The sequence below is a fragment of the Anopheles moucheti genome, chromosome 3, assembly GCF_943734755.1.
Source record: "Anopheles moucheti chromosome 3, idAnoMoucSN_F20_07, whole genome shotgun sequence".
In the NCBI taxonomy this organism is placed as follows: domain Eukaryota; kingdom Metazoa; phylum Arthropoda; class Insecta; order Diptera; family Culicidae; genus Anopheles; species Anopheles moucheti.
This window is the reverse complement of record NC_069141.1, coordinates 87,539,052-87,557,166: the sequence shown is the minus strand read 5'-3', so window position 1 is coordinate 87,557,166 and position 18,115 is coordinate 87,539,052. Positions and strand designations below refer to the sequence as shown.

Sequence of the window (18,115 nt, the reverse complement as noted above, 5' to 3'; positions counted from 1 at the left end):
CTTTAGCATTTGTAATGTTTCGTAGTTATTAAATTCCTTTATGCAGGATTTGTTAGACATTTGCTGGTGCAAGAAATCAGAACAAAAGAGCGAGAGATAAAAGGTGATCTATGATCTTTGACACCGCACTTCGTTGCCTGCAAGCATAACCTGTTTACACACCTTATCGAGCGAGATTAGTGCAATTTTCAGTACATAATCACAACAATACATATCTGATGTTTTGTCTACTCTCGCCATACATTATGCGTACATTACATAATAAAGCAATTGCTGATAAGACGGATCCTGTCGGATTGCTGTGCTGATTATTGGTATTTGGCACCACAAACCCTAGGTCATTTAAAGGTCGAACCGAATCGAGTAATCTTTAATAAAATAGACGATGGACCTGGCAAAACCAGCACATTTACGAAATATAATCTGTAAACGAACGAGTCATTGGATTCAGTTGAATCGCGTGTGTGCCAGTTGCTGGTTGGTGTATTCCAGTGTTGAAGATGGGGCTCGAACGTTGGTACGTTTTCACCGGCAGTGTTTTGTGATTGCGTTACAGTTGTTGAAACTTGTGTTTTATTTTTCTAGTGTATGGAGCTTGCTACTGTTCCTTGCGATACTGCATAAGGTGTACAGTACAGTGCATCCAATTTCATTAACATGTGAACCACCGACATGTCGATTCAGCGGACTGTATTACGCTACTCCGGAGGAAACGAACACTTTGACTATAGAATTTGACTCTGATTATTACAATCATGTTCATTTCGAAAACTCAATCCTTCCTGTCATACCGTTGACCCTGTTTTCGAAGGACAGCAGTGTTCAAACGCTCAACATCTCCAGGTGTGATCTGTACGAGGTGTCACCCAAAACGTTCCGGGACGCAGCTGACCTAAAGTATCTCTACCTTGACAACAACCGGATTGAGAAGCTCTACGATGGCATGTTTATTGGGGCAATCAATTTGGAAGATCTCCGTTTGGCGAACAATCATATCAAAACGATCGAACAGCAGATGTTTTTTGGATTAAACGAGCTGCTGAAGTTAGATTTATCTGGAAACTTGATACGATCGCTCCCGAGAGGCATCTTTGCTGAACTTAGTAAACTAACGAAACTGTCACTGGCAGACAACTACTTATCGCATCTGGAGGAAAATATGTTCTCGGGAATGACGGCGTTAGAAGAATTGGACTTGAGCGGTAACATTTTACGTATCTTAGAGGCGGATGCGTTCAACGGACTGTTGAACTTGGAGCGGTTAATTCTGCAAAATAATCTTCTAGAGGTGATAGATTCGCAAGCCTTTAGTCAATTAGAATTTAAGCTCAAGCATCTGGATTTGAGCAATAACAATTTGAAGTCGTTATCTAGTGATGTTTTCAGACCGTTGAGCAGCTTGGAGACTCTGGAACTAGATCAGAACTATATTTCTTATCTTGACGATACATTGTTCGAAGGCAATCCCAATTTGGAGCTGATAAATTTGAACAATAACACGATCACCACACTAAATCCAGCCCTTATTGCAAGTCTGAGCAATCTTGACCGGATCGCGTTCGAACATAACCTGTTGCGAGAGTTGAATGTGCAAATGTTTGCGAACAATTCGGCAATCATGCTTATATGGTTGACAGGAAATCATCTGAAGGAGATACATCCCGGTACGTTTGATGGCATGGGGCACTTGGTAGAGCTGTACCTGAAAACCAACTTGCTCACTTCCTTTGAGGGAGGTTTGTTGAAGGATTGCAGTGCATTAAGGGTACTCGATTTGTATGACAACTCGATCAAACATCTAAAAGCTGGTGCGCTGCAGGGTGCAGTTAATCTACAGACTCTCAACATGGATAAGAATGAGATAACAATCATCGATGAACACTTCCTGGACGATGTGCCACAATTAGAAATCTATCAATCAGAAAGAATAGAAGAATAGAAATCAACCTATCACTGGTTGATAACTTCATCAAGAGGGTACCTGTGGGGCTTTTTAGCAAACAAACCAATCTGATGTGCATCATGCTATCGGAAAACCAGATAAAAGAAGTGGAACCGGACACTTTTAGTATCGTGGATAGTTTAAAGGCGCTGCACCTTGATGGAAATCAGATCGAACATATCGAAGCAGGCGTGTTAAATCTGACGAGTCTCGAGTACCTTGATCTGTCGCATAATTTAATCAAAGAATTGAACGAGGCCGCTTTGGCAGGGGTACCAAATCTAGAAGCATTAAGGCTGGAATCGAATCTCCTTGAGGACGTCCCACCTGCTATCAACAAATTCGTACTTGTACGATACGAATTATTCGGGTATGAATAGTGTTAAATTCGGTTCACTGAAGAATCTAGAATTTTTGTCGCTCAATAGAAATCCCATGATTGGGGTAGATCCAGCATTCTTGGTTGGCTTGAAGAAACTAAATCACTTTGTGTTGAGTTATACCGAAATCAGCTACAATGGCAGCTATTTCCAGGCACTTCCGAGTTTACAAATTATGGATCTTAAGGGTAACAACAACACATCCATCGATGAGCATTTCTTTACAGGAGTACCTGGATTGGTTTCCTTAGACATTCAGGATAACCCGTTACAGTCGATTAGTGTAAATGCATTCCGAAATCTGAGGAATCTCACCGAGCTGTTCATTGGACCGTACAAGGGAGAACTGAAGGACATACTCACGGGTAATACAGAGTTGAGCAAGCTGTACCTGAAACAAATGAACTTTACCAACTTGTCGGATCAATTCTTCCGGGCGAATCGGAAGTTAACAACGATGACGATTGATGGAAATCCGAACCTCTCTGCACTAAAGCCAGCCTGGTTTAAGCATCTATCATGCCTGGATTATCTGGATGTTTCATCCAACAACATTTCCGATCTTCCAATAGAGGTGTTCGAGAATATACCCGTTCTGCATCAGCTGTTCCTAATGAGCAACCCTCTGAGAGTGCTGGATGTGAATGCGTTCCAAAATCTGACTGCATTGACATTGCTCGATCTGGAGAACACTTCGCTCGCTGAACTTCCTGTCGGAATATTTGATGGACTGTACAAGTTGGAAGAGTTGTACTTGAGTGAAAATCACCTTGCAAACCTACGGAATGGCACTTTCCGACAGCTGTACTCGCTACGTCTTCTGGAACTTTCCAATAACTCGATCGAACATATCGATCCGTTCCTGTTCGCAGATATGCCAAGACTGAAGGAGATTTATCTGTCGTACAATAAGCTGACTTCTCTGGATGAACGTGTATTTGCTTCTCAATTAACTTTACAGGAACTATCCTTGTCGCACAATCGGATTGTTACCTTTGATTTGCATGCGATGAGCACGATTGCACGTACACTAGTCTACCTTGCTTTGGATACGAACAAGCTGAACTCATTGAAAATCTCTCCAAACTTGGAGTATCTTACAGCAGACGATAACCAGCTTTCAACGGTACTGCTACCCGATTCGGACTACTATCGAATGACAATATTATCAGTGCAGAACAATAGCTTCACCTCGCTGGAGTCGATCTACCGATTCAATCGATTGCACGAGCTCAATGTGACTCTGAACAGAATTGCTAAAGTGGATTTGGCGTTGGTGGCAGAGAAGTTCCAACGATTGAACGTGTTCAATGCATCGTTGGCAGCCATCGAGTCATTGGGAAGTACGATAAAGGCTTACGAACATAGGACATTGCGGCATTTAGACCTGTCGAACAACACACTCACAGGGGTTGAGTTTAGTAAGCTGGGACAGTTTCCGATGTTGGATAGTTTTGCATTCAGCGGAAATCCTGTTGGAGAGAAGGACCTCTTACAATTGGTGAACAAGTTCCCGAAGCTTCGCTTGGTCGACTTAAACGGTTTGGGTTTGAAGCCGATCTTTGCACAGAAGATTGCCAATTACAGGTCGAACGAGAGTGGATTTGAAAATTGATTCTAAATCGAGGAGCGATCCTCACCTCCAAGCATAATGACGTGAATATGCAAAATGAACGAAATACAAATACAATCCTTTTTGTGTCGCATGACAAGATCTTGTTTTGCATGATTTGGGAAGTACAGTGGTGGGAAACGTTTTGCAATGAATGTTGAATCTCAGGTTCTACAGTATACAAGAGTCCTTGTATAGAATTCTGCGCTGTTGAAAGCGTTAAATAAAATCGAATGGGAAATTTCAAGATTTTATATGGTGTCATGAAAGAATGCGAGCCACGCTTTTCATGTAACGAATTCGTTTACAGGTTAGTCGTCTCACTAGTCGTTGTGGTTTCAGGTTTTACAGTACAGCAGGTTTTCGTTTTCAGACTAATAATTTAGTTCCAGTGCGCTTAAATATTTACACTTTTTGGTTGCATGAAATTCGGACAGAGTGTCGTTTTAGCTTTTGATGCTTGGTTGTTTTGTCTTATCGGTGGATAATGACAATGGACTGTTTCTTGGCTTCGCTCATACCTTATTTTATCTGAAATTAAAACATTTTCCGAAAAGTTAAATAAAAGGAAATAAAAAAAAAACAGAGAAATAACTACTGTGGGTGTATTAGGGTGGGAGTGAGTGTATCTCAATCAATATCTCTTTCCCATTCCGCCTGATATCGACTTTCATTAATATGCTTTTACTGTTTAAGATGACCTAAAACTTCTAGTGACTTTATTGTTAAGACATTTTACTGCGTGATTAGTCTTAGCTACTTTCAAATCATATGCAGTATAGATTAAGGGTCACGAATGTGATGCGAATGTTATGATCCGCATCGAAACCTAACTGTTCCGACAACACAACATTTAAATGTATGTCGTTCTGCAAGCAGTGCCAACTATGGTCAAGTCAAAATTTTGAATGGAAGTAAAAAGTGTTTAAATTGTTAACTTACTTATGCGCAAACGCCTATTTCCCAAGCAGTAGTTTATGAAATACTGTAACCTTCATTTCCCAGTTGTTTGTACGAAGAACCAGTAGTAACCTTTAGTTGCCAGACAAATAGTGAGTCTATGAATGTGTTATGATTATATTTTCTGAGACTACCTCCTATCAGTGAATGCTTTATAAAGTAATTATTATTAGAAAGTCCCGGGGTATAGTTACTGAGTAATAATCATTTCATTATCTTTGACCTTTGACACCGGACGATCGTTTCCTGCAAGCCATACCTACTTACGCTCCTTATCATGCGAGATTAGTGCAATTTTAAGAACATAATCAAAACAACACATTTGCGAACTCTTGCATAATCTCGCCATGCATTTGGCGCTCATTACATAATAAAGCAATTGCTGATAGGACGAATCTTGTTGCTTCGCTGTACTGATTATTGGTATTTGGCACCACAAACTCTAGGTCATTTAAAGGTCGAACCGAATCGAGTAATCTTAATAAAATAGACGATTGACCTGGAAAAATCTGCACATTTACGAAATATAATCCGCAAACGAACGAGTCATTGGATTCAGTTGAATCGCGTGTGTGCCAGTTGCTGGTTGGTGTATTCCAGTGTTGAAGATGGGGCTCGAACGTTGGTACGTTTTCACCGGCAGTGTTTTGTGATTGCGTTACAGTTGTTGAAACTTGTGTTTTATTTTTCTAGTGTATGGAGCTTGCTACTGTTCCTTGCGATACTGCATAAGGTGTACAGTACAGTGCATCCAATTTCATTAACATGTGAACCACCGACATGTCGATTCAGCGGACTGTATTACGCTACTCCGGAGGAAACGAACACTTTGACTATAGAATTTGACTCTGATTATTACAATCATGTTCATTTCGAAAACTCAATCCTTCCTGTCATACCGTTGACCCTGTTTTCGAAGGACAGCAGTGTTCAAACGCTCAACATCTCCAGGTGTGATCTGTACGAGGTGTCACCCAAAACGTTCCGGGACGCTGCTGACCTAAAGTATCTCTACCTTGACAACAACCGGATTGAGAAGCTCTACGATGGCATGTTTATTGGGGCATTCAATTTGGAAGATCTCCGTTTGGCGAACAATCATATCAAAACGATCGAACAGCAGATGTTTTTTGGATTAAACGAGCTGCTGAAGTTAGATTTATCTGGAAACTTGATACGATCGCTCCCGAGAGGCATCTTTGCTGGACTAAGTAAACTAACGAAAATGTCACTGGCAGACAACTACTTATCGCATTTGGTGGATGATATGTTCTCGAGCATGACGGCGTTAGAAGAATTGGACTTGAGCGGTAACATTTTACGTATCTTAGAGGCGGATGCGTTCAACGGATTGTTAAACTTGGAGCGGTTAATTCTGCAAAATAATCTTCTAGAGGTGATAGATTCGCAAGCCTTTAGTCAATTAGAATTTAAGCTCAAGCAACTAGATTTGAGCAATAACAATTTGAAGTCGTTATCTAGTGATGTTTTCAGACCGTTGAGCAGCTTGGAGACTCTGGAACTAAATCAGAACTATATTTCTCATCTTGACGATACATTGTTCGAAGGCAATCCCAATTTGGAGCTGATAAATTTGGACAATAACACGATCACCACACTAAATCCAGCCCTTATTGCGGGTCTGAGCAATCTTGAGCGGTTCTCGTTCGAACATAACCTGTTGCGAGAGTTGAATGTGCAAATGTTTGCGAACAATTCGGCAATCAAGCGTATATGGTTGACAGGAAATCATCTGAAGGAGATACATCCCGGTACGTTTGATGGCATGGGGCGCTTGGTAGAGCTGCATCTGAAAACCAACTTACTCACTTCCTTTGAGGGAGGTTTGTTGAAGGATTGCAGTGCATTGACGGAACTGTATTTGTATGACAACTCGATCAAACATCTAAAAGCTGGTGCGCTGCAAGGTGCAGTTAATCTACAGACTCTCAACATGGATAAGAATGAGATAACAATCATCGATGAACACTTCCTGGACGATGTGCCACAATTAGAAACCCTATCTCTGGTTGATAACTTCATCAAGAGGGTACCTGTGGGGCTTTTTAGCAAACAAAATAATCTGACGTACATCATGCTATCGGAAAACCAGATAAAAGAAGTGGAACCGGACACTTTTAGTATCGTGGATAGTTTAAAGTCGCTGCACCTTAATGGAAATCAGATCGAACGTATCGAAGCAGGCATGTTGAATCTGACGAGTCTCGAGTACCTTGATCTGTCGCATAATTTAATCAAAGAATTGAACGAGGCCGCTTTGGCAGGGGTACCCAATCTAGAAATATTAAGGCTGGAATCGAATCTCCTTGAGGACGTCCCACCTGCTATCAACAAAACCACCAACCTAACCGAGCTTGGCCTTCAACGTAACCGTATCAAGAAGCTGAAGACTGGACAGTTTAGTCAAATGTCAAATCTACTCACACTGATGCTGGATGGCAATATGATACATACGATGGAACAGGACTGTTATCGTGGGTTGGTATCTCTTACAACGTTGGCATATGAAAAAAACATGCCGGTTTACAAGTTCGACGATATATTCAAGCATTTGCCCAATCTTACCATGCTGTACTTGTACGATACGAATTATTCGGGTATGAATAGTGTTAAATTCGGTTCACTGAAGAATCTAGAATTTTTGTCGCTCAATAGAAATCCCATGATTGGGGTAGATCCAGCATTCTTGGTTGGCTTGAAGAAACTAAATCACTTTGTGTTGAGTTATACCGAAATCAGCTACAATGGCAGCTATTTCCAGGCACTTCCGAGTTTACAAATTATGGATCTTAAGGGTAACAACAACACATCCATCGATGAGCATTTCTTTACAGGAGTACCTGGATTGGTTTCCTTAGACATTCAGGATAACCCGTTACAGTCGATTAGTGTAAATGCATTCCGAAATCTGAGGAATCTCACCGAGCTGTTCATTGGACCGTACAAGGGAGAACTGAAGGACATACTCACGGGTAATACAGAGTTGAGCAAGCTGTACCTGAAACAAATGAACTTTACCAACTTGTCGGATCAATTCTTCCGGGCGAATCGGAAGTTAACAACGATGACGATTGATGGAAATCCGAACCTCTCTGCACTAAAGCCAGCCTGGTTTAAGCATCTATCATGCCTGGATTATCTGGATGTTTCATCCAACAACATTTCCGATCTTCCAATAGAGGTGTTCGAGAATATACCCGTTCTGCATCAGCTGTTCCTAATGAGCAACCCTCTGAGAGTGCTGGATGTGAATGCGTTCCAAAATCTGACTGCATTGACATTGCTCGATCTGGAGAACACTTCGCTCGCTGAACTTCCTGTCGGAATATTTGATGGACTGTACAAGTTGGAAGAGTTGTACTTGAGTGAAAATCACCTTGCAAACCTACGGAATGGCACTTTCCGACAGCTGTACTCGCTACGTCTTCTGGAACTTTCCAATAACTCGATCGAACATATCGATCCGTTCCTGTTCGCAGATATGCCAAGACTGAAGGAGATTTATCTGTCGTACAATAAGCTGACTTCTCTGGATGAACGTGTATTTGCTTCTCAATTAACTTTACAGGAACTATCCTTGTCGCACAATCGGATTGTTACCTTTGATTTGCATGCGATGAGCACGATTGCACGTACACTAGTCTACCTTGCTTTGGATACGAACAAGCTGAACTCATTGAAAATCTCTCCAAACTTGGAGTATCTTACAGCAGACGATAACCAGCTTTCAACGGTACTGCTACCCGATTCGGACTACTATCGAATGACAATATTATCAGTGCAGAACAATAGCTTCACCTCGCTGGAGTCGATCTACCGATTCAATCGATTGCACGAGCTCAATGTGACTCTGAACAGAATTGCTAAAGTGGATTTGGCGTTGGTGGCAGAGAAGTTCCAACGATTGAACGTGTTCAATGCATCGTTGGCAGCCATCGAGTCATTGGGAAGTACGATAAAGGCTTACGAACATAGGACATTGCGGCATTTAGACCTGTCGAACAACACACTCACAGGGGTTGAGTTTAGTAAGCTGGGACAGTTTCCGATGTTGGATAGTTTTGCATTCAGCGGAAATCCTGTTGGAGAGAAGGACCTCTTACAATTGGTGAACAAGTTCCCGAAGCTTCGCTTGGTCGACTTAAACGGTTTGGGTTTGAAGCCGATCTTTGCACAGAAGATTGCCAATTACAGGTCGAACGAGAGTGGATTTGAAAATTGATTCTAAATCGAGGAGCGATCCTCACCTCCAAGCATAATGACGTGAATATGCAAAATGAACGAAATACAAATACAATCCTTTTTGTGTCGCATGACAAGATCTTGTTTTGCATGATTTGGGAAGTACAGTGGTGGGAAACGTTTTGCAATGAATGTTGAATCTCAGGTTCTACAGTATACAAGAGTCCTTGTATAGAATTCTGCGCTGTTGAAAGCGTTAAATAAAATCGAATGGGAAATTTCAAGATTTTATATGGTGTCATGAAAGAATGCGAGCCACGCTTTTCATGTAACGAATTCGTTTACAGGTTAGTCGTCTCACTAGTCGTTGTGGTTTCAGGTTTTACAGTACAGCAGGTTTTCGTTTTCAGACTAATAATTTAGTTCCAGTGCGCTTAAATATTTACACTTTTTGGTTGCATGAAATTCGGACAGAGTGTCGTTTTAGCTTTTGATGCTTGGTTGTTTTGTCTTATCGGTGGATAATGACAATGGACTGTTTCTTGGCTTCGCTCATACCTTATTTTATCTGAAATTAAAACATTTTCCGAAAAGTTAAATAAAAGGAAATAAAAAAAAAACAGAGAAATAACTACTGTGGGTGTATTAGGGTGGGAGTGAGTGTATCTCAATCAATATCTCTTTCCCATTCCGCCTGATATCGACTTTCATTAATATGCTTTTACTGTTTAAGATGACCTAAAACTTCTAGTGACTTTATTGTTAAGACATTTTACTGCGTGATTAGTCTTAGCTACTTTCAAATCATATGCAGTATAGATTAAGGGTCACGAATGTGATGCGAATGTTATGATCCGCATCGAAACCTAACTGTTCCGACAACACAACATTTAAATGTATGTCGTTCTGCAAGCAGTGCCAACTATGGTCAAGTCAAAATTTTGAATGGAAGTAAAAAGTGTTTAAATTGTTAACTTACTTATGCGCAAACGCCTATTTCCCAAGCAGTAGTTTATGAAATACTGTAACCTTCATTTCCCAGTTGTTTGTACGAAGAACCAGTAGTAACCTTTAGTTGCCAGACAAATAGTGAGTCTATGAATGTGTTATGATTATATTTTCTGAGACTACCTCCTATCAGTGAATGCTTTATAAAGTAATTATTATTAGAAAGTCCCGGGGTATAGTTACTGAGTAATAATCATTTCATTATCTTTGACCTTTGACACCGGACGATCGTTTCCTGCAAGCCATACCTACTTACGCTCCTTATCATGCGAGATTAGTGCAATTTTAAGAACATAATCAAAACAACACATTTGCGAACTCTTGCATAATCTCGCCATGCATTTGGCGCTCATTACATAATAAAGCAATTGCTGATAGGACGAATCTTGTTGCTTCGCTGTACTGATTATTGGTATTTGGCACCACAAACTCTAGGTCATTTAAAGGTCGAACCGAATCGAGTAATCTTAATAAAATAGACGATTGACCTGGAAAAATCTGCACATTTACGAAATATAATCCGCAAACGAACGAGTCATTGGATTCAGTTGAATCGCGTGTGTGCCAGTTGCTGGTTGGTGTATTCCAGTGTTGAAGATGGGGCTCGAACGTTGGTACGTTTTCACCGGCAGTGTTTTGTGATTGCGTTACAGTTGTTGAAACTTGTGTTTTATTTTTCTAGTGTATGGAGCTTGCTACTGTTCCTTGCGATACTGCATAAGGTGTACAGTACAGTGCATCCAATTTCATTAACATGTGAACCACCGACATGTCGATTCAGCGGACTGTATTACGCTTTGCCAGGGCATACGGTCGCTCTGCATATAAAATTTGACTCTGATTATTACAATCATGTGTATTTCGAAAACTCAACCCTTCCTGTCATACCGTTGACCCTGTTTTCGAAGGATAGCGGTGTTCAAATGCTTAACATCTCCAGGTGTGATCTGTACGAGGTGTCACCCAGAACGTTCCGGGCCGCAGATGACCTAAAGTATCTCTACCTTGACAACAACCGGATTGAGAAGCTCTACGATGGCATGTTTATTGGGGCATTCAATTTGGAAGATCTCCGTTTGGCGAACAATCATATCAAAACGATCGAACAGCAGATGTTTTTTGGATTAAACGAGCTGCTGAAGTTAGATCTGTCCGGAAACTTGATACGATCGCTCCCGAGAGGCATCTTTGCTGAACTTAGTAAACTAACGAAAATGTCACTGGCAGACAACTACTTATCGCATCTGGAGGAAAATATGTTCTCGGGCATGACGGCGTTAGAAGAATTGGACTTGAGCGGTAACATTTTACGTATCTTAGAGGCGGATGCGTTCAACGGATTGTTAAACTTGGAGCGATTAATTCTGCAAAATAATCGTCTAGAGGTGATAGATTCGCAAGCCTTTAGTCAATTAGAATTTAAGCTCAAGCAACTAGATTTGAGCAATAACAATTTGAAGTCGTTATCTAGTGATGTTTTCAGACCGTTGAGCAGCTTGGAGACTCTGGAACTAAATCAGAACTATATTTCTCATCTTGACGATACATTGTTCGAAGGCAATCCCAATTTGGAGCTGATAAATTTGAACAATAACACGATCACCACACTAAATCCAGCCCTTATTGCGGGTCTGAGCAATCTTGAGCGGTTCTCGTTCGAACATAACCTGTTGCGAGAGTTGAATGTGCAAATGTTTGCGAACAATTCGGCAATCAAGCGTATATGGTTGACAGGAAATCATCTGAAGGAGATACATCCCGGTACGTTTGATGGCATGGGGCGCTTGGAAGAGCTGCATCTGAAAACCAACTTGCTCACTTCCTTTGAGGGAGGTTTGTTGAAGGATTGCAGTGCATTGACGGAACTGTATTTGTATGACAACTCGATTAAACATCTGAAAGCTGGTGCGCTGCAAGGTGCAGTTAATCTACAGACTCTCAACATGGATAAGAATGAGATAACAATCATCGATGAACACTTCCTGGACGATGTGCCACAATTAGAAACCCTATCTCTGGTTGATAACTTCATCAAGAGGGTACCTGTGGGGCTTTTTAGCAAACAAAATAATCTGACGTACATCATGCTATCGGAAAACCAGATAAAAGAAGTGGAACCGGACACTTTTAGTATCGTGGATAGTTTATTGGAGCTGTACCTGGATAGCAACCAAATCGAACATATCGAAGCAGGCGTGTTAAATCTGACGAGTCTCGAGTACCTTGATCTGTCGCATAATTTAATCAAAGAATTGAACGAAGCCGCTTTGACAGGGGTACCCAATCTAAAAACATTAAGGCTGGAATCGAATCTCCTTGAGGACGTCCCACCTGCTATCAACAAAACCACCAACCTAACCGAGCTTGGCCTTCAACGTAACCGTATCAAGAAGCTGAAGACTGGACAGTTTAGTCAAATGTCAAATCTACTCACACTGATGCTGGATGGCAATATGATACATACGATGGAACAGGACTGTTATCGTGGGTTGGTATCTCTTACAACGTTGGCATATGAAAAAAACATGCCGGTTTACAAGTTCGACGATATATTCAAGCATTTGCCCAATCTTACCATGCTGTACTTGTACGATACGAATTATTCGGGTATGAATAGCGTTACATTCGGTTCATTGAAGAATCTAGAATTTTTGTCGCTCAATAGAAATCCCATGATTGGGGTAGATCCAGCATTCTTGGTTGGCTTGAAGAACTTAACTAAGTTTTACGCAAGTTATACCGAAATCAGCTACAATGGCAGCTATTTCCAGGCACTTCCGAAATTACAGAACATAGTTCTTGTGGGTAACAACAACACATCCATCGATGAGCACTTCTTTACAGGAGTACCTGGATTGGTTTCCTTAGACATTCAGGATAACCCGTTACAGTCGATTAGTGTAAATGCATTCCGAAATCTGAGGAATCTCACCGAGCTGTTCATTGGACCGTACAAGGGAGAACTGAAGGACATACTCACGGGTAATACAGAGTTGAGCAAGCTGTACCTGAAACAAATGAACTTTACTAACTTGTCGGATCAATTCTTCCGGGCGAATCGGAAGTTAACAACGTTGACGATTGATGGAAATCCGAACCTCTCTGCACTAAAGCCAGCCTGGTTTAAGCATCTATCATGCCTGGATTATCTGGATGTTTCATCCAACAACATTTCCGATCTTCCAATAGAGGTGTTCGAGAATATACCCGTTCTGCATCAGCTGTTCCTAATGAGCAACCCTCTGAGAGTGCTGGATGTGAATGCGTTCCAAAATCTGACTGCATTGACATTGCTCGATCTGGAGAACACTTCGCTCGCTGAACTTCCTGTCGGAATATTTGATGGACTGTACAAGTTGGAAGAGTTGTACTTGAGTGAAAATCACCTTGCAAACCTACGGAATGGCACTTTCCGACAGCTGTACTCGCTACGTCTTCTGGAACTTTCCAATAACTCGATCGAACATATCGATCCGTTCCTGTTCGCAGATATGCCAAGACTGAAGGAGATTTATCTGTCGTACAATAAGCTGACTTCTCTGGATGAACGTGTATTTGCTTCTCAATTAACTTTACAGGAACTATCCTTGTCGCACAATCGGATTGTTACCTTTGATTTGCATGCGATGAGCACGATTGCACGTACACTAGTCTACCTTGCTTTGGATACGAACAAGCTGAACTCATTGAAAATCTCTCCAAACTTGGAGTATCTTACAGCAGACGATAACCAGCTTTCAACGGTACTGCTACCCGATTCGGACTACTATCGAATGACAATATTATCAGTGCAGAACAATAGCTTCACCTCGCTGGAGTCGATCTACCGATTCAATCGATTGCACGAGCTCAATGTGACTCTGAACAGAATTGCTAAAGTGGATTTGGCGTTGGTGGCAGAGAAGTTCCAACGATTGAACGTGTTCAATGCATCGTTGGCAGCCATCGAGTCATTGGGAAGTACGATAAAGGCTTACGAACATAGGACATTGCGGCATTTAGACCTGTCGAACAACACACTCACAGGGGTTGAGTTTAGTAAGCTGGGACAGTTTCCGATGTTGGATAGTTTTGCATTCAGCGGAAATCCTGTTGGAGAGAAGGACCTCTTACAATTGGTGAACAAGTTCCCGAAGCTTCGCTTGTTCGACTTGAACGGTTTGGGTTTGAAGCCGATCTTTGCACAGAAGATTGCCAATTACAGGTCGAACGAGAGTGGATTTGAAAATTGATTCTAAATCGAGGAGCGATCCTCACCTCCAAGCATATTGACGTGAATATGCAAAATGAACGAAATACAAATACAATCCTTTTTGTGTCGCATTGCAAGATCTTGTTTTGCATGATTTGGGAAGTACAGTGGGGGGAAACGTTTTGCAATGAATGTTGAATTTTAGGTTCTACAGTATACACGTGTCCTAAGATAGTATTTTACAATTATGTGATGAATTGTCCTTTAGTATGTTTCGAATGATTTGCTCAATCTTCTGTGGGAATTATGTTATCAAATATGATGCAGTAAGCACTCATATTTGGCATTCTCTGCTCATTATTCCGCCACTGAAGCGGAAGCACTATGTCGATAATTTTATTCTCAACTGATGGTGTTGAATTATTGACAGTTCATTACTTTTGCCGCTTGGTCGGTCTCGTTTGGTGAAAAATTGATCGCATCTTTTAATTTCCGGGAGAGTTTTTGAACTTGAAATTCCCCTAACCTGTAATAATATAAGAAACAGAAGGTCAAGAAAGATCAGAAGAAAAAGAACTGAACAATAGAAACTCTCTTTTTGATCGCTAATGTTTAGACTTCCCAGTGGCAATGCTGTTCGAGATCGTCCATTCGTGTGGTCCATCGTTTTATGAATGGAGTGCGGGACGATTTCAGTTCCAGTAGCCATCGAGCAAGCAAAGGGGAGTATGTGAACACCTCTCCGACCACCCTTTTGCACTCCCGTACGAAACGAAACTCCGCACCGAACCGATGAAACAATTGATTTTACGGTATGATGCTGTGCAATAATTTTTAACTCGTAGATGGCTCGTACCCCTGCAGCGAAAAGTACGATTTACGCCGTTGTCTAGACCGTGTGGTGCTGTGGAATACTCGACAGGTGTCCCGGATGCAATGGCCACACTGTGCTGGATGAGATTGGATATTCTTGGTTAGCAGCATCGAAAATAGACATTCCGCTGGTGGTAACGGAGCCATGTGAGAAAGAAAAACGTCCGAAAACTTGGTTTGAGAAATTCGATAATAATTCATCTATTTATTATACGATTATGGACGGCTAATTATGAGTAGCGCGTTTAGGTGGTGAATTTGCTTGCTTACTCCTCTTGCTTTTTTGACATTTGGAATGTGTCTGTTTTGTGGTTTCTGATTTTCGCTTCGCTACGTTTACCGTGTAAGATTTTCTTCTCGTTTCCTAAGATAAGTCTCAGCTTTATCATTTTCAGCCTTGGAGATTCTAGTGTGTTTCCTTCAATGTCGTTACACGATGAGAAATATTGCTCGCTAGCTTCGGGAGTTCTGTTTTTCTTTTACTAAATCTATTCCATCTGCCTTCTCCACCTCCTCCTCATACTCGTCTTTTTTCCCATCCAAAAAAAACAATTACGAAAAGGAGATTATCCAGATTTATTGACAAAGTTATTTAACCATGAAGGTTGAATATATTTAATACAAATTGATAATGGTTGGATGGTTGGATAGACGGATGGAATGATGGAGAAAACACACTTGCACAATTTAATTTCAATCCGATGAAATTACCACCAGAAGCAGATTTTCAGTTGCACCAGAACGTAGAGGTTGCACAAAAATGCATAAAGTTAATTTTAACAGCAACATAATAAAATTAAACAACAATGTAACTAGCTATGACTGAAATAGTAAATAGCGATTTTTTTTATGTTCATCGAGAAAAACATTAATTAACCGTGTAAGTTTTAGTGATCAGCTTCTTCATTTTATTGAATAAAAACACCAGCCAGATGCAGTCAAAGCGTTCTTAATTGTATCTACAGAATTTCACCCCCTTGCATTGAACCTCCGAAATTTCGAAAGACATACGATCCACAGACACGTTTTTGGTCCAGCGGATGTTACAGTAAGCGCAAAGCATTGAACAGCGCCCTCATCGATCGGGTCAGTTAAAAAGGGGTTTGTTTGAGCTTGATCGCGCTTTTTTCCGCCTCCAGCATCTCTGTTTGTCTGTATTGCTTCGCTTCGGGGGGCAGGAGGGCGAGACCCGGTGCTCGGTGTCTGAGTGACCGCTTCTTGGGGGCGCCTCGCCGACCGGGGCACATTGGATGGGAAGACGTTACGTAGTCATTATACCTTCCGGGTTCATTCATGGTTTTCGCTTCGTAGAGCCCAGAGCCAAATGCTATTCCTCAGTATCTCATCCATCTATGGGTGGGTATGTGTGTGTGTCAGTGTATGTCTAAAATCCATTTCAATCCATTTCTACGTGCGTGCGAGATGCGAATGATCATCGTGATGCTACGAACTGATTCCGTGAGTAAATGTAGAATCAAGGTTACAACTGAGATAGAAAATGGAAAATTAAAAAGGGATAGGAAAGAAGTCAGCTACATTGTGGTTGGAAATGCGTCATCCGAGATTCTATGTGACCTTCATGCGAAAGGAAAGGAGGATGACATTACATGCATGGTTATGGTTATGCAGGATGGCATTAGTGGTGTGCCGTGGCTTTGAACTCGAAAGCAGCACAAACTTATTCGGGGTTTAAATTAAATTTTAAATGAGTAAGTAAACCTGAATGGTTCTTTCCGCTTAGTTTATAGTTAGCCAAACAGTTTCCTAATATACAATACAATTATCCTAATACAAACGTATGAAATCGTGCAATGAAGTTAAAGGTGAGACCCAACAATTAAAAGCATGAGATTGGGCAGTATCAGCGCGGAAGGGAAAAATTTTCCTTTCATTTAATTGTTTGATTTTTGTTTTACTATAAAAAAGCTCTCCAGGTATTACGATATTAATGGTTACTTCCTTGTCAAACTACTTGAAGTCTCTCGCCATTGTCAACCAATTAAATTCGAAGGGTTGTTCGATGTTAAGTATTGTAATTATTAAATTCCATTACACAATTTTAAAACAGTTTTAGCTTTGTTTACTCTGTCCCCAAGGAATGATCCAGTTTAAACGGCCTTCAGCTATTCGTAGTAATTGTTGCCAGAAATGTTGGGACAATGTAAGACACTGGGGTAGGACAATCAGACAATGTCGCTACGGAAATAGCAACATTCTGTAGACACAGTAATGAGCATTCTTTAAAGGTTTCACGATTTATTCGGTAGGTTAACATGTTTTCCTCATGATACTTTCGGTTGAATGAAATCAAATATACATGAAAAATCGTTTTGGGAATGCCGAGGTTACGGAAATCCGTTAAAAAAGTTAAGTAAAATCCCAGAAAATTAATAGAAAATTCATAATTTTTAAGGAAGCATCCGAGATAAATCATTTTGAAACGTACTTGTCAGAACATCCGGTAAGGCATAAAGGTATTAATTTATGAAAAATGATAATATTTATTTGAACCAAACCAATATTCAACAACAAAATAATGTTTTTTCAGTTTATATCTCCCTCTCTCTATGTCACTCAGTATTCAAGGGTGTTTAAGAACATTAGGAGCATAAAAGCTTATTTTGAAGTCTTTAAAGCTCGTTGCTAAAAATCTCATCGATAGTTTAACATCTACATCAACAAACCACGCTACCGCAAACGTAAGAATAGCACAAGACAACAATGAAAACACAGGATCATCGTCATCAATCGTTCATTACGAAGACGACGTCAATGAAAGCGAGGCACGTGTGTGAATGTTTCCGGCAACAGGAACAAGTTTAATCCCAATCGCGAAATAAATCCATAAAACAGTGAACCATCTCAACATACGGAACCATACGTTAAACAAAAGCTGTTTGTTATTGCACCTCCGAGCATTAAACCACCCTTTTGGCAAAGGTAGT

The 18,115-nt window shown here is 40.8% G+C and overlaps 3 protein-coding genes across 3 annotated transcripts; all 3 read left to right on the top strand.

Moving 5' to 3' along the window:
- The first annotated feature begins 500 nt into the window (after nt 1–500).
- LOC128303089 (toll-like receptor Tollo) lies at nt 501–3,937 on the top strand. The gene is given in 4 exon segments (XM_053039943.1): nt 501–517; nt 586–1,909; nt 1,945–2,288; nt 2,290–3,937. Coding segments are annotated over 4 exon segments (3,333 nt in total).
- Nucleotides 3,938–5,502: 1,565 nt separating this feature from the next.
- On the top strand, nt 5,503–9,137 carry LOC128303088 (toll-like receptor 6). Its single transcript, XM_053039942.1, has 2 exons — nt 5,503–5,519; nt 5,588–9,137. Exons 1-2 carry the CDS (start codon nt 5,503–5,505, stop codon nt 9,135–9,137), a joined length of 3,567 nt encoding a protein of 1,188 aa, XP_052895902.1.
- Nucleotides 9,138–10,702: 1,565 nt separating this feature from the next.
- On the top strand, nt 10,703–14,337 carry LOC128303087 (toll-like receptor 6). The gene is made up of 2 exons (XM_053039940.1): nt 10,703–10,719; nt 10,788–14,337. Exons 1-2 carry the CDS (start codon nt 10,703–10,705, stop codon nt 14,335–14,337), a joined length of 3,567 nt encoding a protein of 1,188 aa, XP_052895900.1.
- The last annotated feature ends 3,778 nt before the right edge of the window (nt 14,338–18,115 follow it).